Genomic DNA, 27,697 nt, shown 5'->3' with positions numbered 1-27,697 from the left:
ACCGCCGGCGCGTGTTCAATAAAGCACGGCTCTTAATTGCGGCCGACAATAATTAACTTGGCCATTAGTGGCGCGGCGGCACGGCGATCCGAGCTCGGTTACGGTGCGCCTCGGATCGTCACATTTGTCAGCGGCACTAGACGCTGGATTCTAGAGCCTAGTTTTAATGAGCGCCCATCTCGCTCACACGGGGGCATCGTTAACGTCTCCTATCCGTGGGACAAGAGCCCGGCGCGCCGCGGCGTTCCAGCAGCTGCGCTGTCCGCGCCAGCAATGAGCAATGTGGAAGAGATACGTGTCATCCTCGGGGATCGCGCGACGTCGAGCCACGAGAAGCGCGAGCGTTCGCTGATCTCCCGAGATGCATGTCGCGTGGAGCGTAAGCTAACCCGGAAGAACGGCGAGGCACGTCTGTGAAAGAATCCGCGAGCTCGGTTATTCTGAAACTGACGTAAATCAATTTTGCAAGTGTCGTTGCCCTGCAAAGAAAATAAGGTACGTTCGTGTAACTCGTGTTTAGCTCGAGAAAGCAATCTATGGCACAGATCGAACCTTGTTTCCTTGGAAAGCGATTTCTACGATGCTATTTATCTAGCATATACGCTGTACTTTAATAAATCATTTATTTTTAAGGTCACCTGGGTCAATTTTAAAAGCATCTTCCTTTGGACGAACAAAACGAATAGAGAAATCAGCTTTCAAAGTTGTTTCTCTCAAAAGTAAAGTTTCTTTACAAAATAAAAAAGAAATTTATTTCTTAAATTGACTTTTCGCGTAGCGACTTTTTTTTCAAAAATCGCTTTTCGATCATACTGCGAATTTACTACATCCGTAACTAACACTACCGCGGTCTATTCGATATTTTCTATACCGGAGATATAAGTCGACATGGATGGATCATAAGTATCAGTTATGGTACACGTGTGGCCGCTTTTATCGATACTGAGCTACATAATCTTTGACCTCTCTCGAGATATATATATATATATATATTATCGATACAAGGTTGCCTACTTGCAAGTAGTAGACAACTCTCGGCGCCAACTCCTGCATTCTACTTCTTTCGAGTACATATAAAGCCTTTGCAACTTAATTATAACCGGTACTGTGTACCTACATGTTAGATTCATTGTAGCTGCGCGGTCACGTTGTTTAATTCAAACCTCTAAAAGTACGTTCAAAAATAAAATTCATTTGGTTACCTTCTTAGTAGATATCGTACATGTAAAATTGTAATATAATAGCAATATAAAAAACATATCTGTTAAATACATGACACAAGATTTGAAAAGTCTCTTTTCCATGATATTACAATTTTTGAAAATATATATTATTTATTAAATAATCACATATAATAGAGATTAAAAATATTCTATAAGAAGGGATAAACACACATACGTGCCTCTTGTATATAGACAAATGACGAAAATATACAATAATAAAAAAGAATGTAGATATACATATAAACACACAAACACATATGTTTATATCGTCCATTCTATAATACATCTTTCATAAAAATCTAGAAGTTGGATACATGCAGTGTTACCGCTATATTAGCATTTTATTATCGATAAATAATTATAAATCTTTAATACGTGCGCATGATAAATTTATATGCGCCAGCCGTAGAACATTTTCATCTTGACTCAATTATTATTAAATCGTTGCAGAAATAGCCACGGTTATGCATCGACGCTTAATTCCTCGCCGAGCGTAATGTATTTTACGATTTTTCTCTCATTCAACAACGACCGCGACGTATCGAATGCCACGCGATAGTATTGATCGAAGAAATGGTATATAAATTAGACGACTATAAATGTTTAATTATCGTAGTCCGCGCTGAATAAATATCTCGTTTATGTAACGGATTTATACGGAAACTAATCGAACTTAATGAAAGATTGAACAATGTAAACAGCAGAATAATTTTTTATACATCGATAATATATGTATATACTGATTTTTTATAATTATATAATTATATTATTCAAAAAAATATATATATATCTAATCTATAATCATTTATTGCATACACAATTTTGCAGTATAAAATAAAGATACGTTATCAAAAGCTGTCAAAAACTTTCGCACGTTATTTATTGTCTCATCATAGATATTATTATGTCCCGTCCAAGTAGTCAATGTTCATTTTGCTGTCATCACAGATAATCTTTGAAACCGCATGCTTTTTTTTTTTTTTTATCGCGATTACGGCGGTCAATTACAGCCGCGACAGTTATATTAATTTGTTACGTATTCCAAGTGCGAAGATGGAAAACGGAAAGCGGGCTCGCCCGGTCCGACGTGACAGGACTCTACGCGAGACGCGTCCTTTCACTCGGCACACGAGGATGCCTTGACATTTCGCGGCCTGTAACAACGTGTCCGCAACGCGACCACGAGGATGGAAAGTCGTCAACTTGCTTCGGGTTTTCACGCATGCATCCTTCGACCGCACATTTCGTTATACACAAGTCGAGAGAATTCGATCACGGGAGAATGCCGAGAAATGATCAATGATGGAAACCGAGCAGATGAAAAAAAAAAAAGAAACAGTCACGTACACTGTTGGATTCGTGGAGTAAAATTATACTCAATAAGAGTCATTTTTAATCATTCCCGCAGGTTGCCGTTGCTCCTACTCTGTCGTTAATTTAACTAAAATGATGTCAACTTGACTAAACCAATGTGGAGTTGAAATAATACGACACACATGTATAGTAGTTGAAAATAACAAAATGTTGACCAACTCAAGATAATGGTTTAAATTTCGTCCGTTTAATGTTTAAAAGTGTAGGATGAAACTTTACAAGATCGATGGATATATTTTTCATAAAAATTAAAAATTCCGTAATTTAGATACACAATTTGCTTTATCTCTGTCTTCTACTCTTTAGCGTAGAGGTGTAGACCATATTGGTGAAACAATATTAAAAGCAGAAGAGAATTCACGGTACTGATAAATTCTCTTCAAGAAAATAACGCGATCAGCTTCATTGAAGAAATCAACGATCGGTCATTCGTTTGCACGTCGCTGTATAATACTGCAAATCTATTAGAAGAAAATAACACCATCAACATTTTTAGACGAGGAAATTCTTCTCGACTTGCAAATCGACTTGCTTACGGGCTTAATCGCCCAGACACCCACGCTCGTGGCGGTTTTTCTGACGGAAATAACGCGCGGCAACGAAGAACTGACGGAATGACGGCGAGCTCGTGCGAGAATCTCAGCGGCGAGATTGCGATAACGCCGACGGCGGATGAATGCGTCCGCGAGCGTAAGGATCGCATCCATGAGGGGCGTGCGACGTATTCCCTTCGGGATATAGAAGACTAGAAGAGAAGGCGAGCGTCTCATTCGTTAGTTAGATAACCTTTACTCCAGCGTTAGCCTCGCCCTCGACCTGCCAGCCGGCGGAGATACGGCCACTGTGTTTCTGCGCAGGGGGTATTGCCCTTTCGCGATACACCCTATGGTTTTCCATGCGACGTGAAGATTACTTCGTTTTAACTCTTTACCCCTTCGTCATAAACTTTAGCAACATTTTCTTTAACGTTCTCTGTACATCTTATACTTACTACAAAAATGATCGTTCAGCGATAGTCATCAGTTATCCGTGATTTGTTATTTATTAATTATATTGTAAATGTGACATATGAGAGAACCTTAATTGTTTCACGTGAAAATAAATTACGTCTTGTTTGCAAATATACACGTCTATTGTGTTTTGAAGACTATAACGGTTATAGAGGAGCGTGACCAAAGCTTTTAATGATCCTTGAACCAGAAATGAAACACTTTAATTCGCCCGTTTCATCTTTCGCCGGAGCGTCATTATTTACCTCACAATGATTATTGGTAAACCCATCAAGATTCTTCTATCGACGTTCCGTGGAATTAACGATCAGGGGCATTCCGCGTGTGAAGAATACAACTATCGTGGAATGTAACGCGCGGACGTACACGTTCGGACCGCGCGCGGCAAGTATAATCATCGTAAATTCCATGGATTCGCGCTAGCGCGCGCATTACGCCGCGCTTCGCTACAATGCGATTTCTTCCGCGAGACGAAACGCCGAGAGGCCCGAAGAGAAACGTGCAGCCGAGTTGCACGTGCAAGTCGTTCGTACAATTAAAGTATTACTGTGGGAAGACTTAACGACCGAATCGCAAGGAACGAAAAGCACGTTGTGTCGCGAGTTCTTTCAAAAATAATTGCAGTCGAAATGACCTACTCTTACAGAAATTACATTAAGCAATTATATCGAGAGTAATAATGATTACGCATTAAAGTAATGTCGTTGAAAATGTAGTAAATTAATGGAACTATCATAAAGTATTATGATACTGTGATTAGAGTTGAAGGTAAGCTGCAATGATTCTAGAATCGTTTGATGAACGATTATAGAGTATTATATAGTATGAACCAAATTTCTGCGACAATCAAAAGTAACGAATAAAAATAAATAATATATATTATACGTATTATAAATTACCAGGTTGTCATTGTTAAAATATGATCTTTAGTGCATATTAAAATATAGAAAAGAGTATGAGTGTAATTTAGAAATATATAACAATATAATTATAAACAGAGAAGTATATAAAACTATATAAATATAGCATCACCGAAGATTAGAAACATAGTTTCTCTCAAAAAATCAAAATCATTTTCTGCCACGTTGCGTTAATGTTTATAGATTATAATAACATTTTTTCCTGTTATTTTTCCTGTTATGCACAGAGATGATTAAGTATTTCTTATCGAAGGATATACGTGAAGAGCAACGATGCCGATCCCTTAATATAAACGCATCGTGGGAGGCCGGTCGCCTTCAACCGTATAATCTTTGTCGAACGATTTGTTTCGCCGAGCCGGAATGAAAAACCCGAGAGCAGCAAAGTAAACGATGCGAAACGGTCTAACTGTGCTCTATTAATTCGTTGTCAACCGACGCTCCTCGATGGGAATTGAACCAGATCTTCCCGCGGATCCGAAAGAGCGCGATGATGAATTGGCGCTATTGAACACCTGCTCGGGCGGATCGACCTAAGCCCGCACGTACAAGGCCTGTTGGAGCAAAACGCAAAACCCTTTATTTATGAAAACTAATACTAAAAATAATATATATAAGATATAAGAGGCTATAACACAGAAAATGTACAAATGGTTTAAAATAACGTTATATAACTTCGTTTTACAAAGTGCATTGTAGTAATTTTTACTAATGTACGTAGTAAAAAAAACATACATAATTGTATAGTTTTTAAGTAATAAATATACTATAATGCCGTTATATTTCAACTTTACATCTTATTTTAAAAAGAAATATATTATATGTAACTTTCTTAGGCGACATTTCTTTCGGTATAGAAAAATGAACACATCATGAAACAGTATTTTTAAAACTAATATAGCAGCGAAATAGAGATATGCAAATGTACAGATATTTAAAAAAATTTTATAGCTTTTTTTTTAAAAACACTATAAGAATAATGGATTGTTCAAGGATACAAAACAATCGTTTGCTTTGATGACCTTGTATCGTCTCTCGGTGATACGTGCAATAAATTGAAACACGAAAGTCGCGTGTACCTTGGGGGAACGATGTCAATCTTAACGAGTTAATTTCCTGATAATTCTATCTATGTGTCGATACGGTATAGTAACATGAAAGCACTCCATTCGTCTGTATCCGGCAGAATGACGAAGACTATCGCCGGAGGCGAATCCAGATATTAGACGCACACCCTAAACGAATTAGAAATCGGAACCCGTGACTTGCTCAGGCTTATGGCTTAAACATAAATGGATTGGGCCATTTTTGAACCGCGCCTACGCCTGTCATAAGTGAGTCGGTTATATCGGTTACATCGGATTACATAAGATTTGATAGTGGAACGCGTTGCCCTTTTCGAGCATTACGTGAACGATGAACGTTGTGGTTGCTGGTTAGCGCAAGTGCATTATGTACATACGTGTTAAAATGGAACGTATGTGAAGTTGGTTTTCTACGTGTGGCGATGATAGAACTTGATTCAATTAACGCACTTCAATACTTGTCAGAGTTGAGTGTGACTAAAATCAGCGAATGCGTGTTTTAAAATCATCACTTTAATTTATTACGCGCCAATCGTAAACGGTACATTTTATAATTAATCTTTTTAATCAACGTGTAGTTTATATGTGAGATTCGTATAACAGCCAATAATCCGCGCGAAATTGATTAAATTAAAATGCGATTAAATTTAAAAGTAGGTACGTATCACAATATTCCGTATTAATCTCAAGGAATCTCTGTAACATAATTACGTCATATAATAGTTGTATGTAAATGTTGACAACGGACTTCATTCGCAAAGTGAACGTATAGCCGCTGACTAAAGAGTGCTCGTCCTGCGTAAGGATCAGTGAAAGTCGCCGCCACGCCGATCGAAAGTCAGGGAATTCATAATTCATGAAACTTGGATATCCGTAGAATACCCGTAAAATATCGATTGCTCTTTTTCCTTATTGTATCAAAGGTTAATTTCATGCCGCGCAAACTTTATCGCCGCGCGACAAACGTGCGTGCAACGTACGCCATTAGTAACCGTCCGTTGTTGCACGCTGTCGAGAAATCCATCTTTCATGCGCGGTAACACGCGTATATACAGATTGAATATATTCCGTAATTCTGCCCGTAAATTATCAGTGCACTCAAGAACTGTTGGAATCACGCGATAAAGGTCTATCTAGCTAAGAATTTGTAGAAGCGGAAAACTGTAACCATGAAAATATAGAAGCAAAAGTTTTGCAGAGAAATATATTAGAACTGAATATATATCGCACCCCGAAAAAAAAAGAATACCGTTACAACTCTTAAAATTTCGATTTTGAGTTAAACCCATAAAAAGTATGGCTAAAGCGTTTTCTACATGCTATGGTAATATATCGCACAAGTCTATATATGTATATGCGAAACCCGCTGCACGTGGCAGAAATATCGTAATTTTTTTAAACCGGTTATGTTTATGTTGTTTCCTGGATGAATAGTGTCATAACTGACGCGACATCAAGTGAATCACACAGCAGACTTCTTCGAGAAACACGTCAAGTTTTATTATAACAAAATGTCGTACGTGTACGTGCGTTAGTTATTTCACACGTAAAAGAAATTTAATTAAATTTGTGTTTCTTCTCTTCTAATAAAAATTGTATATTCTTAAGTTGTGACAGTGTTCTTCTCGGAGTGCGATATGTAAAAAAATATACATTTTCCGAATTCTGCATTATTTTTTGACGACAGATTCTTTGATCACGTTAAATTTTCCTTTAGTGAAAATGTCAAGGCACGCTCTAGCATCAAGATATCTTCGTAACTAAGCTCTGAATTCGAATTTTATTAAAATAAACTTGATCTGAAAGATAATAACTGTTTGCCATTATTTATTTAGTTTCCTGCATTTTAATTTATGAAGAAGTCTTCTATTTTACTCATTTCGTACTCGCGGAACGTCGTGATGTTTCAATATTTCTTGAGGAAAAGTCATTTCTAAAGAGACCAAAGAATCTCGCGGTAAAATTAACGCGAAGTGAAAGACGAGAAGTAGGATACCTCTCTCAGTAAATATACATATACGTAAACATAAATATTTGTGAAATAAAATTTGATGCGCGTGTGTATTATGCATTATCGCCGATTTATTTCACAAATAAAATAATACGTATATCAAACGATGTGTTATCGTCATTTTATTCGTGAAATGAAATGACGATAATATCAAAGATTGATCATATTTATGGCCGATTCATGAAGCTGTAACGCCAAGTAGCAGTAAAATCGAAGAAATGCGAACGTCGCGCGCGCGTATGAGATTTATAAAATTAAGGTACATCTATATATTATAAAAATTTAAAGTCAAGGATATATATTTGCAACTTTGCACCGGAACGTTGCTCCAACTTTCACGTGGCGCGTTACATCTTTTAGCGCTACGAGGATAATGTTAGATTTGTTTGCACTACATGCGCTTTCTACACTAACACTACGCGTTAAAACGGAATGCGTACGCGAGGTGGCTTCGGCAAGACGCGGAAAAAAAAGGACGATACGTCTATAGAAAGTGCTCGCAAACGGAGTAGAGCATCCGACGTTACGTTAGTGCGCTTCTTGTGCGACGTGATGCGTCGGCCGACCAGCTTCCCAGTTGCATCCCGCAACTAATCCTTATGTGAACCGATACTTTACTTTCACCGGTTACCGCCGTAATCCTTTCTTTTTTTTCTTTGCCTTTTACCACCGTGTGTGACGACACCGTGGTCGATTATCCATCTGCCGTACACCGTAATCGCGCGGTATCGCGTGCGAAACGAAACGGGGTTGCGACCCGACGTGATCCACGAGTGGCCAAAGCGTGCAGCCACTCGAAGAAACATGAGCGAAGTTCGCGCGTGCAAACGACCGGATAAACGGACCGTGTTATGCAACACGAAGCTGAGGAACAGTTTAGATGCGTTAACGTCAATCACGAAGCTCAATCATTCGCTATTTATGCGCATTAATGAAACAAGAAGCAGGTAAGGTACGTCTGTGTTTTGGACGTGTTTATTTCTAAACGAGTAAAATACTTTTAATTTACATAGAAAAGATCAAGGTATCTAGGCGTATTAATCTTGGAAATACTGTTTTTATTTTACGTGATATATAGCAAAACATGATTTAAAGAACGTGTTTCTTCTTTTTGATACACATGTGTGAGATATTGAATCCTCTTGTTCGAGTATTTACGATTCATTGCGTACTTGTATTAAAAATAAGAATATTATTTTAAATTTTATCTTCTTCTCCTCTGAGGTAAAGAAGAAAGGCATGATACGTTCAAAGAGAACTGGCATATACATATATTACACAACGCATCTACTTGAAAATAAAAAATGTCCAAGTTTTCCGTATTGTGCGTATGTAATATATATCTACGATATTATTACAACCATTTTTTTTATCGCTAAAAGATATTTATTAAGTATAATCCGTATACGCGCGCGGTGTAGGGTAAACTCGGATAAGATGGCCATACAGGAAAGATATGGCCAACCCATGTTCATTTGATGTTTCATGGCGAGCTAGATTAAAAGAACGTATAGGTTGGCCATCTTTCCTGTATGGCCATCTTACCCGAGTTTACCCTATAGTAAAACTCGAGTCTACTCGTACCCGACGAAATCATTTCGCGTTCTCCGTACTCATCTCAATACTTATTCAAGAAGCAGAATATCCTTTTTATCCTATATCTCAATATATAGGGAACGTCCACGATGCCGGGGCACACTCGTTTTTCAGATCTAACAAAAATTCACGCGGTATACAAATTTGTTTCGATCGTGAGATTTTTGCGCACGTGCCGCAGATCCATAACGCAAACTTTACGACAAAATGCGGAGAAAAAGCGAGAGAACGGAACATCTTCTTGCTAATATATGATTAGCTATAAAAGATGGTAAGCGAATGGAAGATGCGATACAGTTTTACACGAATTCTGATTTTCAAACCTAGTCCAAGCGTGACGAATGTTGCGTTATTATGATTTCACAGTCGCATATCTTTTGTATAGAAAAAAAAGGAACACACTCAAGAAACAAATCAGAGATTTTTATATTCAAGAATTTCCAGGTTTCCACTAACATTGAAATAAATGTTTGCGGAACCATTATTGAAACACGTTGAATTTAACAAAACCAGTCGTAAAAAATCATATCGTTATAAAAATCGTTACTAATATTTAAATTTATAATCCACATAAATTACATTGTGTTTAATATGTTACATATGTATATCTTATGTAATTTCTACCAGTCTAAACATTTTTTTACTTTATCATACGCATTCAAAATTAATAGCGTACACACACATGCGTCCCTGATATTTATATATTTTTTATTCCTATCTTTTAGTTTCACACGTCCGCGGCGGTGCGCGACTTTCGCATTTCTTTAATTTTATTGCTGTCCTCCTGACTCAACCATAAATATCTTTCACATTATTATCAATATTTTATTTCATAAAGTTATATAATATAAAATTTATATTTAATAAAATTGTGCGTATATATATAAAAATCAAAGTGATTTCGATCGTTTTTGCCACACCTCGTGTAAAATGACTCGTGATTGACGAGACAAGGAGCAGATAAAGAAGCAATAAACACAACAGAGGGGCCGACGTGCACGTGGGATCTTAATGACTTCGCCTTCGATGATCACACCCTGTCACTGAATAATATCGTAATGATTTAACCCGTTCGCTCTCTAACCGTTCGTTTCGCCCGTCGGTTAATGACTGTTATCGCGGGAAATAAGAGCAGCTCGCGAGTATTTCGCGAGAGTTTGCACAACAAAGAACAGCTTTTGACAGCTGAATAGTCGCGCGAACGGATATGCCGCATGATTACGTAATTCGTCGAGTGATCGCTTTAACGAAAGAAAAGATTGATTTCCCGATTTCCGACGTTCGCGGATATTTGCGAGCAATGTTTCACATGAACGAATCGTTGTCTCGACCTTTCGTCAATCTCGCAAATATTTCGAAATACCTAGGTTGTAACATCAAGCTGAAATGTTTAAAAATATACGTACCTCACCACGCACACTTAACTAATTCATTATAATCAACTTTTCGCGTTAACGAAGCGTCTCTATTCGCGGAATTAAAGATCCTAGAATTAAAGGATGTAATAAAAATCACGCGCGCCCAACGTCCGCATGAATCAAGAAGAGTAAGTACACGAAGCGCAACGCGATATCGGCGATATTACACTCCAGCATCGTGCACCTCCGCGCGTACAAAGTTGCAATCCACGAGAACGATCTTCTCTTTTCGCAACCCGGCAATTAATAGGAATGATTTATCCTCGCGCTGTTAGAACACGGAATATCCGAGATTACGTTCGCGAACGCGTTACTAATTACCGACAATTACCGCAGGTGCAACGGCGCACCCTCTTCTCTTTCTCTCTTTCCCAATCGATTCGAAACGATTCAGAAACTTTCGGAGAAAAAGGACGGATGCTTTCCTGAAATCGCGCAGCGGAGGCAGAACGTCGCCGGTAATTAGCGAGGCCGGGGTTTCATATTGATTGCCGACCGCGCGCGATAGTCGTTCGCGCGCGATTATGGAAGACGAGCTGAAAGGGGAACGCGTAACCGACCGGTGCGGCGTGCAAAGCTAAGTATCTAGCAATGGATTAACGTAGCAGTAAAACTAGTTTCCAATAGCGCGAGCGAGCTGTCTAAAGATCCTTTCTCGTTTCTTCTTATACGCGCCGCAACTTGTCTCTCCCGCTGATGCTTATTTATGTTTTTGGTATCAATTTTTTATGGATGCCGCCCGACACATGAAAATAAAAATGGAGCAAGAAACTCGTCGAAAGAACGTGAGTTGTCCGTGCAACGTAGTAATACGTGAGATGCACCGCCTCCGATATCTATATTTATTTTAGCAAACATTCGACACACGCCATATATTTATTTGAATAAATTAAAATAGGACTCTTTGTTGAAACAGTAAATCCACATATTTAAATCAATAATCGATATTTAACTTTTGGTGCTACGAAGCATCCTTATTAAATTAATGTAATGACGTTATAAAACAAAGTATTTTATGGTATTATACGGTAATATTAATTCAAACGTTAATCCATGAAATTTAAAAGAACATTTAAAATATCAAAATATATTCCGATAATATTACACAAACTGTCTACGAGCTACATTCAATCATGTCTTATCTACGAATTCCTTCATAAATTTGACATCAGATTATTTATATCGTACGAGCGAACGAATGTTTACTAGAGCATACCTTCCAAAAAATATCGTGATAAGTAGCGCGACCGTGTTTTGAGATAACACTCTGCGCGTATGACCTCGAAATGTCTATAATCTATCTTGCATCGAGCGATCTCCTACGTTGCCTCGCTACTTATCGCCACGACCGCCACGACGCGACGGTAGAAAAAAACAGATCACGATCCATCGAGATAAGAAATAAAATAAACGGAGTGAAACGCGGGAGAAACGAAGAGCGCAAAAAGAACACGAATACAGATAATCGTGTCCTCGTTGGGCTTTTTATGTGGACGGTTACGCGAAAATCGATCTGAGGTAAGCGGCGTCAGGCCGACACGTCGGACACCTTTCCCCAAACTTTAATCAATCGCGCAGAACGAAATCTAACGTCCGCGTGCAATCGTCGAGATTATGATCGAGAGCAAAAGTGAGGAGCGTTTCTGAAAGTAGATGGTCCAGGAATGTAGCCCGTCGATCGTCGGAGTATTGAGTAACCCACCATCGCACGTGTCGCGTAATATATAGCCAGGCAAGCGTCGAAAGATCTCTCAGCTTCGCGTAACATAAGCGCCGCAAAGGTGTCGTTGAGACGGATGGGGAGAGCTCGCAGACAAAACCGAAATGATATTAAAACAGACAAGAAAAGAAGAGACGACGTCTCTTTCCCCGTCATCGCTGTATCGGGCGAAACTTTTTCGCTTTTATCGAACGCTTTCACGAGCGATGATTCGCGAAATTTTCAGATCGACAAGATGACGAGGATGGGACGGGCTGTAATACACGACGTGCTGCGATTGGACGTTGAAGGACATAAGTGGAGAAGTAAACCAATACTTGGATCAATCGGCGACGCTTCGGTCGACTTCGTCGTGCTCCTTTTAATCTATGATATGACGGGGGGTGGTGGAGGGAACGATGTGAAAGGTTTCGCTACACGGCGATGCGGTACGCGCCCGATCGCGACGATGGAGATCTCGAAATGGAGTTGCGTTGAGTTGATTTAACGAATCTGGAATGAGATTAAAGTCTAAGGAATAAGAATCCAACATCAAGATTTTACGGAGGGATCGAGATCAAAGACATCCATGTGCTCCATATCGATCACACAAGACCCATCTTTTTTAATATTATCCGATTTTGGAGCATCCTGTATATGAAATCGATTATCGTATCCTATATCAATTATACTTTATAGCGACATACGATAAGATTACACAACGAGCTTCCAGCATCGAACCATCTCTGAGATACAGGGAATCTTCGCTTCCCCCCAACGTCGAGGAATGTTATCGTCGATATCGATAGATCGCGTGCTGCACGTAGTACGCGCCGGTGAATGTCTTCGCAGGTGCTCGCTGCAATCTCACGTTCACTCGCGAACTCTTCCTCATCCTCGTCTTCTTCTTCTTCTTCTTCTTCTTTTATATCTCCGCGCGAATAGCATAAAGCGTCCCCGCGTAACGAGTAACAGTTGAGCAAGAAACTGGTGGCCGGCGGCAGCTGTACGTGGTAGATTTTCGATCGCGGCGGATCGTGAATCACGTTCTCCAACGGAAACTGTTGTTGTGCATTTGACCCGTTAGCACGTTCGCGCTACGATCAGATCAAAAATCATTTCTCTCTTACGCAGCGCGTATACGCGTGACACCTGATACCATAACTAGCTCCGCCTATCTTTATTTACCGGGGAAGTACTGTGGGGGATATTTAAAATCATACTCGAAGATGGAAATGTTTCTCACACGGGAGAAGTACAAGTACCAAGTTGAAGAAACCTAGGATCAATCTTATTATGCCTGACATTATGAATTCTTGCACGATATATTTCAGGATTCATAAAAATGAGAATGTGTACACATAGATCTTTGCACGCCGCAAAAATTCAGCTAAAAAAAGATCAAGGTTTTTTCAATCGACAATTTAAAACATACTGTGTCTATATCTCGTATCTCGTATACTTATACGAGAGTCTTGGGAAAAAAACAAAATAAAACAACTTTTTGTTTACGTTGTTTCAAAAACTACTTTTATCCAAAAGATAAAATCTAGACAACTTGTTTTAAATCGTCATTGTCGTTTAAAAGATTTCACATATCGAGGAAATTTTTTAAAGATTCTCGTTTCTGCGAATCCTAGATATATATTCCAGATATCGCGGATCCCAAACGCGAGACCAGTACATTAACTTCTTATAGAGTGATGACGTATCCAGTTACATACATCAGTTTTACCTTTGAATGTATTATGCTTAATGACAGTTACTGTGTCGTAACTCACTCGGAATATAAAGTTGCAGATCAAATTTAAAGCGCTTACGCGACGCGCCATCGGACTAGATCTCCGAAGGTGAAGCTGTGAGGACAAACTCGTGGATACCGTTGCTCGAATATAATACACACTGTTGCAACTCGTGACGTTTCACTACAAAGGCTAAGGACTTGTCAACGGTCCGTGATAACGATCAACGCTGATGAGTGGTGTCATTCGCGGTACCTAGCTGTATTCAATTTATTCCAACCATTCTTACACGTAATCAGATGGGACGAAACGCATAGAGAGTGGTGCTTATTCTACTACCGCGACGAAATAATACGCACGTTTCTTTGCCAATCCACAAAAGAATCGTGCCGCGATATGCTCGAACGTAGAATTCCTCTGATCTAAAGTATCTAATCCACTCATCAACCGCTCGCTTTTCACTTTCTATCGAACAAAAATATGCGAATAAGATAGCCAAAGATGTTTTTGTGATATTTGCATGTCTCAGTTATATAAAATTCTTTTGCAATTAATTTATAGGGGAAAGATAAAAATAATGAATCGCTCTGCCTCTTCGACTTTTTGTGCGTTCTGAAAAATGCTTATGTACCGGTAGGTTGTTATAATTTTGTATCGTTAAGACTGTACGAGCGTTTGGGTTAAATCACTGTCGATTTGTTTGCTGCACGGAAAAGAAAACACTTTCGGTCGCGCATTTGCATATTCGCAGATCGTTCGTTTATCAACGTTCCAGATGTTTCGCCCGAACCGCACAAAGATAAAAGCCGAGGAGAAAAATTGTAAGGGAAAAAAAAACGAGAGGGACGAAAACGAGAGCGGCCGAAGTTTCTCCGACCCAGATTTTCGCTTTGCCATAATCGCGACGCGTTAAATGGCAGAAGTAAATAAAAAAATCTCGGACGCGACCGACACATCTGCCAGCGACGCGCGGGCACAGCTGCACCTGCGTGACCCCCGATACGTTTTCCCAGCATTAATTAAGCAGATATGAGCACGTTGCCAAATCACGTAACCCGTCGTCGTTCCAATGAGTCCTCCAATCTCTGAAGTTCAGCTGGCGCCGCACAACGCGCGCACCGGTGTGCGGCGGACTTTCGATTTTCTTCGGGACCTCTCACACGCGCCGTCCGTGTGCAAAAACGAAACGTATACTTTAATATAAATCTGTTCTTAATCCGTGCTCTCACGGCCTGGATTTTAATTGCTCGGAATCACCTGCAACTGTTTGACCGCGATAATAAGCAGGAATAAGATATACCTACACGGATTTCGGTGTCTTGTTACAAAAAAATCTTGTTAATACGTTTTCTCATTCCTCATTTGCTTTTAGTATCTTTTACATCTGATTATTTGCAGAAAGATTGACTCGATTAATTAACGGGCATTATAAATACAAAAAAGTCTAGTTAGTATATAGGGAAACGATATATAGATACGTTGATTTTTTCACAGCTATGATTTATAATCAAGAATATTTTAGATTGCAACGAAAACAATTCTTGAAAATTTGAATTATATCTATACGGCAAGGTAAAAACTATTCTTATGAAACTTTGAGATTTCTTTCCTCATAAGAGCAAGATATATATCGAGAGGATTAAATAATAACAACCTTTATCTCGTGCGTCGAGATGATGACATCGAGAATGAATGTCCGCCGCTCAGCAAATTGATTCGAATTGTTTGAAGTGGGAAATGTATCCGCGTCGCAAACGCGCGCGGGCCCAATCGAAAAACTCGGTTTTACATACGTATATCGAAGCTGTTGCGAAGCGTAATCGGCACGATGGCCGTCAGAAAGTCGCCGGGATTATGCGGGCCGTGGGCCCGCGGTATTCCGGCCGTGAAACATGATATTCTTTATGCAAATTTTGTAGATGCGTGAGCGCGTGTGTGCGTACACGCGCCAGATCCGTGATCCGCGTGGCAGAGAACGACATTGTGCACGCCGATTAAAGCTGATAAAAAAAAAGTCAATTAAGTAACGCGAGCGACTAAAGCCGAGCGCGAACGCACGTACGCCGAGAAATCTCTTCGTGATCCCGACGTCGCGATAAATTAAAAAACGCCGGCTGCGTACATACATTGTCTGCGAACGCGCGTGTAAATAGTATCTAGGTCGTGGCGGCAATATTTTCGCGCCATATACATATAAATAAAACCAAGACGTCTCAACGAAATTAATTGGATTTTCCAATCCTATCGTAAATAATAAATTATTTCATGTATGTACCTATAAAATTAAAGCTGCTCCGATTACATGTAACATGCGTATATAATTATTTCCATATCTATTATATTCTGTTTAAAAAGCTTTAAACTCGCATAATTAGAAAAATGTCGTTTATTTATTTATTCTGTATTTAAAAATTGCATAATTGTCGAATTATTGTATTCTGTCAAATTAAATTATCGTGAAACGTGAGACTATCTTATAGACTTAATTACACAAACGTAGCAAATGTTTTCGTTGCGCGAAAGAAGCACGACGAATGGAAAGGGGAAAAAGTGAAGAAATAAAAAAGTATACAGTTTCAAAAAAATAATTATAGCGATTAAAAAAAAGGGATAAGTATAGGGATAAAAATAAAACATTAACTGTGAAGAACATTAACCGTCAGGCCACGTAAGCTCGAAATTAAACATCTTTTTCTCTCTTTCCCGGAATGCGACCGGATTCGTGATTCGCGGAATTTGGGTGACCGGCTGGAAATATCGGACTCGAGGATCGTCCCTGATTCCGCACGGGTGTGGCTTGGCCAAACGACTTGATAAAAAGTATACGCAATATCGTACGCACGCGTAATATGCATATAGCGACGATTAGCATCGATGCAGAGCGAAAAACATTCATTAGCATGAACACGACTGTCCTTCGCGATTGTTATCAGTTGGTCTCGCGCGTTTATCCGCGCGTTTCTCCGTCTCTGTTCATTTTTCGACACGGGACCACTTTCGGTTTCGTCCCTCACCAGATATCGCAAACTTTCTCGCGACGAAACAGCTATATACGATTATGTAAGCGCAAAATGACGAAGATTACGTGCCACGATTTTTGTGGTCGAAACGTGTTATTTAGGTGATCGAGGATTGACGATTTGCATTGCTACGCGGATTGATGCGGACAATTTAAAACTTCTTCGAACATGATCAAAGTAACTTTTCCTTTACCAGCTGTGATTTACTTGCTACATAGTTACGCAGGTATATTGACTTCTTTACCACTGATTACAAATATACATATATTGATCGTTTCCCAAGTACGTACAAAAAATTGAACGGGATCGTCCGCGACTTATTTTAGGAAGAAAAGGTGCTATAAATATATGCCCTAAACTGCTTCAAAATACAGGGTGTCAAAGTTGTGGAAAAAAATGAAAATTTCAAAAATCTGGAAAACTTTAAAGATATTTTATTCAACGTTGGTATATGTGTACATTTGATACGTGATATTATTAAGAATCATTTTCCAGTACCAGAACCATTTTTGATGAAACATTTTTAACGCGCTCATGCGTGAAGGCATTAAACCACGGAATTAATAATCGGCATTCACGGTCATCGCACGCAACCTGAACCTAACCGAACTCGCTCTTATTACAGCGACTAATGGCTTGGCATGCATTTCTATAATTAGCGTGATAACATCGGCACACCGTAGTATCATCGGTCGTAACTCGAAAGAAGGAAAAACGATCAAGGAGAAACGAAACTAGTGGCGAACTATATAGTTTCTAATTTTATCGCGTAAGTTGGCTGTTATCGAACAAGTTTGTAAGGATGGCGGACTGGATCGTCATAAAAGGGATCTAATGTAATAAACAAAATTTCCGTATATACAGAAATATACATACGGCCTGATCCGTACGTGGTGTATAAAACGCTGTACGCGATACATGTATATATGTATACATATATATGTATATGTATATATGAGGAGTATATTTATTTAAGGTAACACGCTGTTTTGCGTGTAAAATGTTAAATTAAAAGGTCATCATTTTGTAAATGTATAATTTCTTTTCAATAATTTTATTTTCTACTCTAGGCAAATTAATAAGGATTAAAATAGCATACGAATTTTCTGTTTCAGATAAGGACTCTGCTATCACTTTCGTGTGCAAGATAAACTTTTTTCGCGATGCGTCAACGTTATATGCATGTCGTTTTATGTATAAAACACGAAAACTACGTACTTTTATAACTTGATCAAACCGAAAAGTTTGATAACATTTAGTTTTTTTTTTTTTTTAATCTTAAACATTTTCTCTGTTTCCGCACGCAAGATGTATGGCCTCTTTAAATCAGACGTTGACGAGAAAATGCTTACCGATACATTGATACGTCTTGAGCTAACAAAAGTTTATGTAACAATCTTTATGAGTTTTATTGAAAAAGTTGCAAGTATAGGTAAACAGCAAAACGTTTCTCAATAAAATTTTAATTCCAAGCTTACGTAGATCTCATTTAATAATTAAGACAATATTTCCACTTGTAAAAAGAATATGTATAAAATCGAGTCGACGTTCGTTCGTGCTTCTTTCCCGCGATGCTGATGAATTCTCTCGCTGTATGTAAAAATCGAATCGTGAGAAACTGTCCGTGCAAATGATCGTTTATTCTGATACGTGGACTTGAGCAAGGGGCTTGGTAGCGTAATATGATGTACGTTTATTAGTTGATTGAATTAAAAGAAAAAAATTAAAATCACGTTCATCTCAGATTTGTTTCAATGCGTGTAACACATATATTGCAAGTAGTTGTCATCGCTCAGCGTACACGTTTTAAAAATAAAAGTATTACGAATTAATAGTTGAACACGTTTATCCATTAATATAGAATGTCGATCTTATCAGAAAGAACGCACGTGATTGTTTATTGGTTTTTCCAGTCTGTGTTACGAACGTTATGATTTTTATCCCTCAAATGCAACGCACAAAAACTTTCCACATGTAAAATAAAACCAATCGCGGAAAAGAGAGAAGGATAAAGTGTGCGTGACTATTGACTTAACAATGGATTAAGTCTGGGTTTTTTAACAATGGATAATGCGGGTCGTTCCACGCTCGCGATAAAAAATTGCAAACCACGCATTTCGCTAATAAAGGAAAATGTAAAATATTCAAGTGTGTAAAAAAATTCACGTGACACACGAGTATAATGCTGGTTTCTTTCCAACTAAATATTATAATATCTATACCGAATTAATAATATAACATCATTATTATACTTGTAATATAATGTATATTATTATTACTCTTGCTTTAATTTTTATTGCAAAAATGTGAGCAGACGCAGGTTGAAAGATACAAATATATCCCATTTGTCGGGTCTTTAATAGTTATAATATATATATATATATATATATATATATATATATATATATATATATATATATATATATATATATATATATATATATATATATATATAATATGTTACGCTTTATCTGCGAAATCAGACATACGTGCGTCGATAAATATCGCTCGGTGACCTCATCGAGTCGTGCATCGAGAAAGCGCATCGTTCCAGCCGCCTTCGTTACTCGGCCAGCGGTCTCGGCATCCGCCACGCATTTGTCAAGCTCGTCCTCCGCGCGATAACCTTCGCGAGAACGCGAAATCCGAGAAGAAATCGCGGCGAATCGTTAATAACCGTCGCGGGATAGATAGGTTCAAAGGTGCCCCCGTGGAATCGTCCGTATGAATGCAACGGATGTACGTTTAAAGGCATGGACGCCCGCGGTGCTACGCAAAATACCGGACAACATCGTGTCCTCGAGTTACACGACGACAAGAGGGTTCGTGCCATCCTACGAAAAGTATGAATATTTATCGTATCTAACGGGGACCGCGCGGAGCAGCCGGAGAATGGGCTCGCGACTCGAACGTGCATTTTATTTATAATATAAATCACATAGACAATAATATTATTTATGTGAACGTGATAATTATAATAGTTGATAATTTTTACATATTTATTTTTAATTTTGACGTATCATAACAATAAGACACTTTGATTATTGAAATAGACTTAATTCAAAATTACATATAATGCAACATCTATATTATATTATATTAAATGCGATTTTGGATTAGATAATGAAACGGTACACGCGTGTACAACAAGCGTAGTACGAATAAAACGTTCACGTGCAACGAGCCAGCCAAAATCACATTTAATTTAATGTAGACGATAAAACACAATATATAATCATATATAACTAAAAGTCCAGTTTTGAACAATCTGAAATTTGTGTCAGATTCCAAGATATAACACGAGGCACTAACGTGTTTGATAATACAAAATTATAAATAAATCTCAGCTTCAAGAAAAGTGCACGAAAATTATTTTCACGATGCTCCGTGCAAAAAAGTCAACATCTTACATTTTTGTAAAAAAATTATTATATGTAGGTATAAATAATACGTCTTCAATTTAAAAGATTTTTAAAACATTCAAAACCAACGTACACAAATAAACAGAAAAGTATAAAAGCGAATGACAACCGCAAAAATTTATTACGTTTGACGGTGTCTATTATGCTGGTTAAAAATTTAAAAATCTTTTATGCCTTGTAACATGAAAAAAAAAAACAAATAGAAATTAAATTTGTTGACTCTTCTGTTATATTATTCGTTATTATATCTTGGAAAAATATTATTTATTACATCACATTTATATTGTTTATTAATTTTTATATATTTTTAACCCTATAAAGCATATATGAATTTTCTCATACGTGAAAGGCCAAGCGGGGTACGAACGTACCCCAAACTTGTACCGCGTGTATAATGTTTCTGTTTGTTGTTAAAAAACTTTGTAATAGATAATTTTTTTGCTCTTTAATAGGGAAGACTATAGTAGTCATTAGTTTCTGGTAGTAAAAAAAAAAACAGTAAAAAAATTTCGAAAAACAACGTGGTCGCCTCTCGGGCCCCTAAATCAGGGGCGTACGTTGAATTTCGCGTGGGGTAACGTATTACCCCGCATATGCTTTCTAGGGTTAATATTATTATTATTATATATTAAATTCAATATTATATTATAAATAATATTTTTATGTGCACGTGTTGCGTGCATACACAGAGAGAGAGAACCTCGCATAGAACAACTACTTTCGAACGAGTATCAGCGAATTTGGTGGCGGGAGAAATTAGCCTGGGATAAGACTGTAACTGCTAAAAAAGTTGCAAGCAAAAAAATATTACCCCGCAAGGTAAACAACTCGTGGAAAATTATCGATAGCACGCGTATTAAATGTGACTATATTTATAGCTGATTAAGAAAAAAGTACCGACATGCGTGACCGTCAAATATGCAACAAGAGCGGAAAGATTGAAAGAAAAAAAAAGAGAAGACTTGAAGAAGAAGTCCAACGAGAATCTTAAAACCGAGAAAATGACTTTTGCGAAGCAAAGCGATATGAAATTTATGAAACGCGCAGAAATAAAGTTGGAACAACGCGAAGAGACGAACGTGGAGACGAAGGAGAAAACCAGAGCCGAGGATCGCGAAGAAACGAACGCACAGAAGCAGGAGGAAACAAAATTAGAGACGCGTGAAGAAACAAACGCAGAAAAAGTCGAAGAAGCGAACCCAGCAGACGGCGAAGAAATAACGTCGGAACAACGCGAGGAAGCAAAGTCAAAGGACGGCGAAGAAACAAAGTCAGAAAAACACGAGGAAACGAAATCAGAAGTACGCGAACAAACAAAATCGGAAGAACGCGAAGAAACGCGCGTAGAGAACCACAAAGATACGCGAAAGGAATGAAATACGGGGAAAGAAAATTTTTAATTTTGGGAGATGATGTAATTAAATTGTTTATTTGTTGTTGTTGTCTTTTAAACAATTTAATTACATCATCTCCCGTTTATTTGTCGCAGACGCGAGACGTACAAACGTTCTTGGAAAAATAAAAATATTCTAAAAAAAAAAAAGTTATAGAGTTGATCGACACGAAACTCGAATCTACTCAACTTTTGAACATTTGATTTTTCAAATCTCTTTTGCAATTTTAATCAACTGTAAATCTATAATTATTTTCTTTCCGTCAAGTGTATTAAAAATGGGGTAAACACTATTTATTCGACGAGTCAAACCCTAAATTTTCTTGTTAAAATCTAGAGAGACGATTGATATAGGCTGCGGTCCACTTGACGCTACAAATGCTTCGAAGCATTTATCTTTTCTTTTCTTTCACGGAAGAAAGAAGGAGAAGAAAAACGGTCCTAAGCATTTGTAGCGTCAAGTGGACCGCAGCCATAAGGTGCGATTTCATTGACGCTAGAAACCCAGCGGCAGCGTCAAGAAAATGTAGTGGGGGAAGAAGTTCTGTTGAATTTTGCGGTACGCTAAAAAGTTGAAACGGTCTGAACTTCTTCCCCCACTACATTTTCTTGACGCTGCCGCTGGTTTCTAGCGTCAATGAAATCGCACCTATAATGTCTCGCGCAGAGGTACACGCGCAGCGCGAGACAGCCGCGGTGTATCTCTACGCAAGACGTATATAAATATACAGAAAAGTAAAATTTAGCATCCAGCCTCAATTTTCTTTATCGGTAGAAAATAATATACAATAGTGGTTTGATAAAAACACGTATTCCATAAAGTCTATATTGCACTAGAACTACGTAAAAAGTGCTTTCCATTTATATCACACAAGTTGACACAAGTGTTGTTCCGTCTTTGTAACTCCGTGAATGCAAAGAAAGATGAAATGACATTTGTGTCGACTTGTATCAATAAATGGAAAGCATGCAACGGTATTGCAATACTAAATTTTTATTTAAAAAATTTCACGGTATCACTCACCCATCCGATCGGTGCAGTCTTAACTTGTGCAACTTGAAATTCCTATTCCAAATTATGAATTCTTTCTCACAAATATATTTTTTCTAATAAGGAAAAGCCCACAGGCTCACAGGCTCACAGGCTTCCAAGTTCTATACGTATATAGGGGCTACGTTCCTATTGATGCTTTCAGCGCTGAAGACCAGCCATAGAAGACATTCGAAACCTGCACGTTAAGATAAAATTTTAAATATTTTTTTACAAAATATTTGAAAACATAGATATGTTATTACCTTGAACGTTTTCCGATCGTCTTGTTGTTCCTTTTTTTGGCAAGTTGAAAGATTTACAAGAGTAGTCTCGTTTATATAGACTCGACTGTGGACGTGGTACGTATTATACTAGCTTTATCATAGTAGTAATATATTCCAGTGTTTCCATCGTAATACAAAACCTTGCCTCTAAAATAATACGAGAGCTTCGGGCTTGTCATTTTTTTCTTTTTTACACACATACGACGTACGAAAAACTATATCGTAAAGTTGTAATGTTGTCAAGTATGTATGTACATACATACACACTATTATATAACGTACCGTATCGTAATAATATCCAGTATTACGCGCATAATACATTCCCGATGTCTGCTCATAAACAAAACCAGTCTGTAATAAAGCTGATTCTGCGACTTGCTTGATCTACTTGATCTACTATACCAAGTGACTCGTCATCATGACCAACGCTCCAATCCTGTGGTAATGATTTATTAAAATCTAAAGGATCCGCCTGAATCCCACAGTGGGATATACATGGTTTCGCACAGAGCAAGTTTTGTTGTTTCTGTGAAAAAAAGACACATTGTCGTGATTTATAACAAGATTGAAAGAACAAAAAAAAACATGTACACATACATTAAATGAAGTTGATTAAAATATAATTTTACAATTCATAAATTCATTTTAGTGACTTACTCTTTATAATACATATACACATATATGTATAAGATGTTTTTTAATAATATCATTAGATATACGTTACAACAAGCTTACAAAGCATTATTTTATTATATGAAATGAGAAAGTTAATAATATCAATATTTATAGATCTTTATATATCGCGAAGTATATTTTATAAAATTTGTAACAAATGTAATGTTATATAAATAATTTTACATATAATTTGAGCTTTATTGGCCGATATCTTGTTAACATTATTTGACAAATGCATTTGCTGTACGCTATTCATAAATAGAATAGTAAAAATATTTTGTTGTATATTATCCTTTAATAACTGCGATTGGTCGTAATTTAATGCATTTCTTGGAAATTCCAGCTGCGTGGCAAGTATTAACAACATCTGTCACATTTTTATAGGACTCCGGTGCTTCCTCCATGACTAATTTCGGTGAAGCAACCCGAATAGATATGCCTAACTCTTCCAATTTGTTCAGAACTTGCATATAATCCAAGTTTCTACGTGATTTCGCTCTTGAGAGAGCACGACCCTGTAAAATATTTTTTTGCGTATAGGGGACTTTTGCATCATTACTCATATAATATAAGCGTATTACTTGTAGAATTAAAGTTATAAATTAAAGATGGATATATATAAATGACATATAAAATTTATACAATCCCAATACTTACAGCACCATGGCACGTTGACCCAAACGTTTCTTTCATACCCCGTTCCGTACCAGTTAAAACATAACTGCATGTACCCATTGTACCACCGATTAAAACTGGTTGGCCCGTTAACTGATAATCTACAGGAATCAAAGGATGATGCGGTGGAAAGGCTCTTGTTGATCCCTTTGAACGAAATACATTTTTATCACGTATATATAAGAATTGTTTTATATTTACATCAATATCAAAATTAAGTTATTATTCTCAGTTGTAATATATGTGTCGCAAACGCTTACCTTTCTATGAACTAAAAGTGTCTTCTGTTTTCCTTCAACTACGTGTTCTTCTATTTTGGCAATATTATGAGACACATCATAAATGACGTGCATATCTAAATCATCGGGAGATGAGTCGAATTGTTTTGCAAACGCCTGTCGGCTAAGGAATGTCATAGAACTCCTGTTAACCCACGCAAAATTGGCAGCAGCTGCCATCGCTTTCAAATAATCTTGACCTTCTTGAGATTTAATATGAGCACACGCAAGCTGCCTGTCATTGGTTTCAATATTGTCACGCTTCATAGCTTTTTCCATTTGTACAAGGGCATCTGAAATGTTATTTCATTATATAAAACATCATATAATTTTTACAATAGTTTCTAGAAATTAAAGAGAAAAAAAAGAGAAAGAGAAAGAAAAACGAAAAAACGTATATAATTTATAACCTGTAGCAACTTGATGACCAAACCCTCTGCTGCCCGAATGGATCATAACACAAATTTGTCCTTTCTCTTCGATGCCCATTTTACATGCTGCCCACTTATCATAGATTTCATCTACAACTTGAATCTCCGCATAATGGTTCCCAGCTCCTAATGTACCTAACTAATATAGAACATATTTGTAATATATAAACATTATAAATAATACACGTTTCTAAACATTTGTTACGTCGTACTTGAGGAAGTCCGCGTTTCTTAGCTCTCATTGATACTTTTGATGGATCGGCATTAAGCATCCTTCCATATTCCTCACAATGTTCTTTGTCCTCAGCCCAAATGTAACCTAAGTGCATTTTGTGTATAAGTATTTTTATTTTATTAATACTTTTATTTCATCATTAATATTTTCTCTCCTTACCTTCTCGCAAAGACCAATCCATTCCCATTTCTAAAGCTTCCTCTAAATCTCGTGCATTCATGGGTATAATTCCTTTAGATCCAACGCCAACTGGGATGTGATCAAACATGCTTTGTGCAAGTTGCTCCTATAGAAAAGTATTTTTTTTTTTTTATACTATTATATATACATAACAGATATATATACATTATTATTTTACAATACATAAAATTATATAAAAATAATTATTAAAAAGTACAAATAAAAAATCGATATTTTACTTTTACTGGTAAAACATCTTTCTCGAACAACGTTGTTCGCAATAGACGGACACCACAATTAATATCAAAGCCCACACCACCAGGCGATACAATTGATTTTGGATCGTCCATGTCGAATGCTGCCATATTACCTGAATGTAATAATATTTATTTATTATTTTTTATTCATTTTTTTTTTTTTTTTTTTTACATGGTTAATTATCATAAAGAATCTTGGAGTTTACATGTTTGAAAAATATTTCAGAAAACGGAAGACGATATATTTTACCAATAGCAAAGCCATATCCAGAGTGTACATCTGGTAAACCGACAGATCTCCATACAATTCCAGGCAGAGCTGCCACATTAGCAATCTGTTTCATCCCAGGAAGGAAACCTCCGACTGCACCTGGCCGACATGCATTGCGCAACTCATCGAACATCAAACGCTCCAACGTGCTGTTCACATAAAACACTCCTTCAACCTTGAATCACAATTTATTCATATGATAAAATAAGTGCGTAACTATAAATAATAGAGTAGCAATGAGCATTAAATTTTATAAAATGACTGGCATCTATATATACACCTCTTAATGTCTATTTTGCTCCTACATTCTACATATACAATAGAAAAAAAGATTACCTTCATGTTAGGTTGAAAGCCTTTTTTGATTCTCCAACAACATTCATTTATTTTCTCCAAATATTTAAGCTCCTCCTGATATTGCCTTACCACCATTTTTCTACAAAAAAAAAAGAGAAAAAGAACACAGTTAGAATACAGATATAAAATGCATTAAAAATAAAAGACACATCAACATTATATATGAAGAAAAGATGTTTCTATGTGCAAGATTATACAATCCTGTTTCAAAAGAGTAAAGGATGGTAATTATTCAGTTTACACCCCTCACCTCCTATTTTGATGAACTTAGGCTCAATCGACGCGTTTTTGCACGAAACGAAAGAATCTGGCAGAAAAAAGTGTCGCTCTGCCCCGCGACGCGAGATATTAATCGTTAAAGTTGACAGGAATCAGGTTATGATTCTCCTGTCATTAAGTACTGGCAGTGAATATCGAAACGCAGCCATGCATACATACACGATAATAGCGGATTCCGCTTTCCGTTCAAACGTGCGGAACTCAACTCGCGGAAACGCGGAATCTAGTTACTATTCTGTTCCGCGCTTCCGCGTTTCCGCGTTTCCGCGCTCCATGTAATGGCACCCTCAATCGTGCAGAATAACCAAGCATCTCGATTCAAGCAGTTAGGGCTCACGCTGGGAGTTTCTTTAGTTTAATTATTCATGGAAAACACACACACACACACACACGGGTGGGTGCGAGGGGGGGGCCGAAGGCCCCCCCTCCCCCGCACCTACCCTCAGGTAGGCAGCGTTGACCTCGCTTTACAACTTAAAGTACACACTAAGTTGTAAAGCGAAACATGCATGGAGAGGTGCAAGGGGGCTTACATGCGTGAACGCACGTGAACAGGAAGGCTTTTCTCCACTGCACCCTGCCCCCATGCATGTACTTTATAATTTCGCTTTACAACCTAGCACGCGCGCGCGCATGTATTTTATGTTGTAAAGCGAGGTCCACGTTGCCTACCGGCGGGGCAGCTACATGTCGTCGGTATATGACAGGAGAATGATAACCTGATTCCTGTCAACTTTAACTAAGCCTAAGTTCATCAAAATCGGTGGTGAGGGGTGTAAACTGAATAATTACCAAATGATCCCCTTCCAAACAATTCTTTTCTTTTCGA

The 27,697-nt window shown here is 37.7% G+C and overlaps 3 protein-coding genes and 1 long non-coding RNA gene across 5 annotated transcripts in view; 1 reads left to right on the top strand and 3 right to left on the bottom strand.

The window, feature by feature from the left end:
- Positions 1 to 23,647, bottom strand: part of LOC143900656 (EF-hand domain-containing family member B) — an 85,764-nt gene extending 62,117 nt beyond the window's left edge. Inside the window, 2 exon segments of the mRNA XM_077412258.1 lie at positions 22,938 to 22,979; positions 23,633 to 23,647. Of these exon segments, the coding sequence (XP_077268384.1) occupies positions 22,938 to 22,979; positions 23,633 to 23,647 (57 nt within the window).
- LOC143900328 (uncharacterized) lies at positions 2,846 to 11,421 on the bottom strand. The gene is made up of 2 exons (XR_013257755.1): positions 5,607 to 11,421; positions 2,846 to 5,081 (listed from the first exon to the last, which is right to left on the bottom strand). It is a non-coding gene; the product is annotated as an uncharacterized LOC143900328 (long non-coding RNA).
- Positions 19,708 to 21,915, top strand: LOC143900324 (uncharacterized). Its single transcript, XM_077411529.1, has 3 exons — positions 19,708 to 19,941; positions 21,210 to 21,339; positions 21,399 to 21,915. The coding sequence occupies exons 1-3, from the start codon at positions 19,823 to 19,825 to the stop codon at positions 21,894 to 21,896; spliced, it is 747 nt and encodes a 248-aa protein (XP_077267655.1). The 5' UTR covers positions 19,708 to 19,822; the 3' UTR covers positions 21,897 to 21,915.
- On the bottom strand, positions 22,664 to 26,977 carry LOC143900318 (RNA-splicing ligase RtcB homolog). 2 transcript variants are annotated; one of them, XM_077411516.1, is made up of 13 exons: positions 26,840 to 26,977; positions 26,569 to 26,668; positions 26,212 to 26,407; positions 25,944 to 26,074; positions 25,684 to 25,810; positions 25,502 to 25,608; positions 25,269 to 25,428; positions 24,841 to 25,151; positions 24,563 to 24,727; positions 24,089 to 24,420; positions 23,513 to 23,756; positions 23,210 to 23,377; positions 22,664 to 23,142 (listed from the first exon to the last, which is right to left on the bottom strand). In XM_077411516.1, exons 2-10 carry the CDS (start codon positions 26,662 to 26,664, stop codon positions 24,193 to 24,195), a joined length of 1,521 nt encoding a protein of 506 aa, XP_077267642.1. In that variant the 5' UTR covers positions 26,665 to 26,668; positions 26,840 to 26,977; the 3' UTR covers positions 22,664 to 23,142; positions 23,210 to 23,377; positions 23,513 to 23,756; positions 24,089 to 24,192. The 2 variants fall into 2 exon arrangements, with proteins under 2 accessions (XP_077267642.1, XP_077267641.1); XM_077411515.1 differs by having other exon boundaries at positions 23,513 to 24,420.
- Positions 26,978 to 27,697: the final 720 nt, after the last annotated feature.

This window comes from Temnothorax americanus, unplaced genomic scaffold (assembly GCF_048541705.1).
Source record: "Temnothorax americanus isolate GAGA-0224 unplaced genomic scaffold, ASM4854170v1 Scaffold3, whole genome shotgun sequence".
NCBI classification, from domain to species: domain Eukaryota; kingdom Metazoa; phylum Arthropoda; class Insecta; order Hymenoptera; family Formicidae; genus Temnothorax; species Temnothorax americanus.
The sequence above is the reverse complement of the archived record's forward strand: the minus strand, read 5'-3'. Positions and strand labels throughout refer to the sequence as shown.